The sequence below is a fragment of the Glycine soja genome, chromosome 15 (genome assembly GCF_004193775.1).
Source record: "Glycine soja cultivar W05 chromosome 15, ASM419377v2, whole genome shotgun sequence".
In the NCBI taxonomy this organism is placed as follows: Eukaryota; Viridiplantae; Streptophyta; class Magnoliopsida; order Fabales; family Fabaceae; genus Glycine; species Glycine soja.
The window spans coordinates 343692-345926 of record NC_041016.1 but is presented as its reverse complement, the minus strand read 5'-3'; the positions used below and the strand labels follow the sequence as shown (position 1 = coordinate 345926).

Genomic DNA, 2235 nt, shown 5'->3' with positions numbered 1-2235 from the left:
AAAGAAAATTTCAATCTAATAATAAACTTTAAGAAAATATTATCCCGTTAAAAATTATAAAATGATGTAATTTGATCCTTCATTTGTATTTAATTTAAACATATATATTATTCACGTTAAATAATAGGATTTCATTACCTAATGAAAATTGTTTGAAAAACTAAAATAAAATTTAACTATATTTATTAAAATCATATTTTATCCAAAAATCAATTTATGAATAAATTAGGAAAATTAAAGTTCACATGAAATTCCAAGTTTTTATTTAATTAAAAAGGAAAACCAAAACGAAGAGGGACATTTCCGACTTTTCAAGTTAAATTGTTAGGGTTTATGGTTTGTCATATAAATTTCCATTTTTTTTCTGCATTTTTCATATCAGAAGCGCAGACCTAGGATTTCAGCCGTTTGCTCCCCAAGGTCTTTCCCTTTCTCTCTTATTCACTCTGTCACGTATGCTCATTAACTGATGAAGATAAAGATGAAAACTTTTCTTTTAAGTTTGAAAATGCCCCATCTCTTTGGGTATTAATGTGTTGGCACGATCTCTGATTTGTTTTGTTGTTTTTGTTTTTGCAGGAAAGAAGCAGAGTGTTTCTTTTGAAATCAGCTAGAAAAGATGTCAGGGTATGCCATTCCCCCCCCCCCCCCCCCCCCCCCCTAGGAGCAGTTCCTTTTTTTCTCTTAAATTTTGAAATTAATATTTAGTAGAACGACCTTTTCAAAATCATGTTGCTGTTGCCTGAGAATGGTTCCTTCAGTACGAAAATTTTGGTAGCGAGGACACATTTACTTATTACAATGTCTGTTTGTGGGTATGCGCTGCCTTGAGGTTAGATTTTGGTGGGTTCAAGTTTCGGTTTTTTAACATATTGAATTGGAATGGTTTTATTGAAATACCGGCATCTTTTTGTTTCAATGAATTCTAATTGGTTTTGAAGTTGAACCCTGATGGAGTCTTTGTTCCAATTTTCCACTTTGTGATTTATTCCACCCATGTTTCTTTGTGTTGGAGATGTATGAAGTATCTGCCGTAATCTATAATAATTCTTGGCATTGTTGGCATTTTTTTTGTTGCATTTATCATAGGAATTGTTTTGTAAAAATTTCAAATGGATTAGAGAAATATGTAAGAGCTGCTTTGGAGAATTGAATCCGACAGCACTGCACCTTAGGTATCATTAGAAGAAATTAAGAAAAGCTACAGAAACTAATCATTTGTATTAGTGTGGAAATCATGTAGAAGCTGCTGGTAAGAATTGTCCACATCCTCCTACGTGTGTGTATTGCACTCCTGTTTCCCGAGTAGCTTTTCCTTGACGAGTTTAGGATTTTTGTGGAAGTTACTCCTGACTGTTCAGAATGCTTTAATTAATGTAGTGAAGAGGTAGCTGTTGCAGCTGAGGCACCTGCTGCTTCAATTCCAGGTGAGCCAATGGACATCATGACTGCTCTACAGCTTGTGCTGAGAAAATCTCTGGCCTATGGTGGTCTTGCACGAGGTCTTCATGAAGGTGCTAAGGTGATCGAGAAGCATGCTGCACAGCTCTGCGTTCTAGCAGAAGATTGTGACCAACCTGATTATGTGAAACTGGTGAAGGCTCTTTGTGCAGAGCACAATGTTAGCCTTTTGACAGTTCCAAGTGCAAAGACCCTTGGAGAATGGGCTGGTGTAAGTGCCTTGGGGACTCTAAGCCATGCTACTTCAATTCTTTGTTCCATTAAATTTACTCACAGTTTCCAAATGATTGGGTGTGTTTGAATAAGGATGAGCAAACGGGGTCTTGTTGTATTAAAATATGTTAAATCTTTTTCTTGCAGTTGTGTAAGATTGATTCAGAGGGAAAGGCTAGGAAGGTAACTGGTTGCTCATGTGTGGTTGTCAAGGTAAGGGGTCTTGATTGGCTTTGTATTTTAAATGGAAATATTGGAGTGTTTTGGAATGCTAAGTATTTGCATTTTGCAGGATTTCGGGGAGGAACATGAAGCCTATAATGTTGTTCTGCAGCATGTGAAAGCCAACTGAGTTGCTGCAGGCATGCCTAGATTTGTGGGTTTTATTTAGCTTGAAGTTATTGTATGAGGAATATTTTTGCCTGTATCCTAGGGATTTTGACGGTTTAGTCAATTATTATACCCGTTCTCATTGTTGCTGGATGAATGTTTTTTAATTACTATTGGTTTTCTGTGTTTTTTTGAGTGACCTGTTGAATTAATTGCTTACACTTTATGATA

General features: G+C 35.9%; 1 protein-coding gene across 1 annotated transcript; it reads left to right on the top strand.

Annotated features, from left to right (window-relative positions):
• The first annotated feature begins 337 nt into the window (after nucleotides 1-337).
• On the top strand, nucleotides 338-2235 carry LOC114385785 (40S ribosomal protein S12-like). Its single transcript, XM_028345854.1, has 5 exons — nucleotides 338-420; nucleotides 580-627; nucleotides 1381-1672; nucleotides 1822-1887; nucleotides 1967-2235. Exons 2-5 carry the CDS (start codon nucleotides 620-622, stop codon nucleotides 2024-2026), a joined length of 426 nt encoding a protein of 141 aa, XP_028201655.1. The 5' UTR covers nucleotides 338-420; nucleotides 580-619; the 3' UTR covers nucleotides 2027-2235.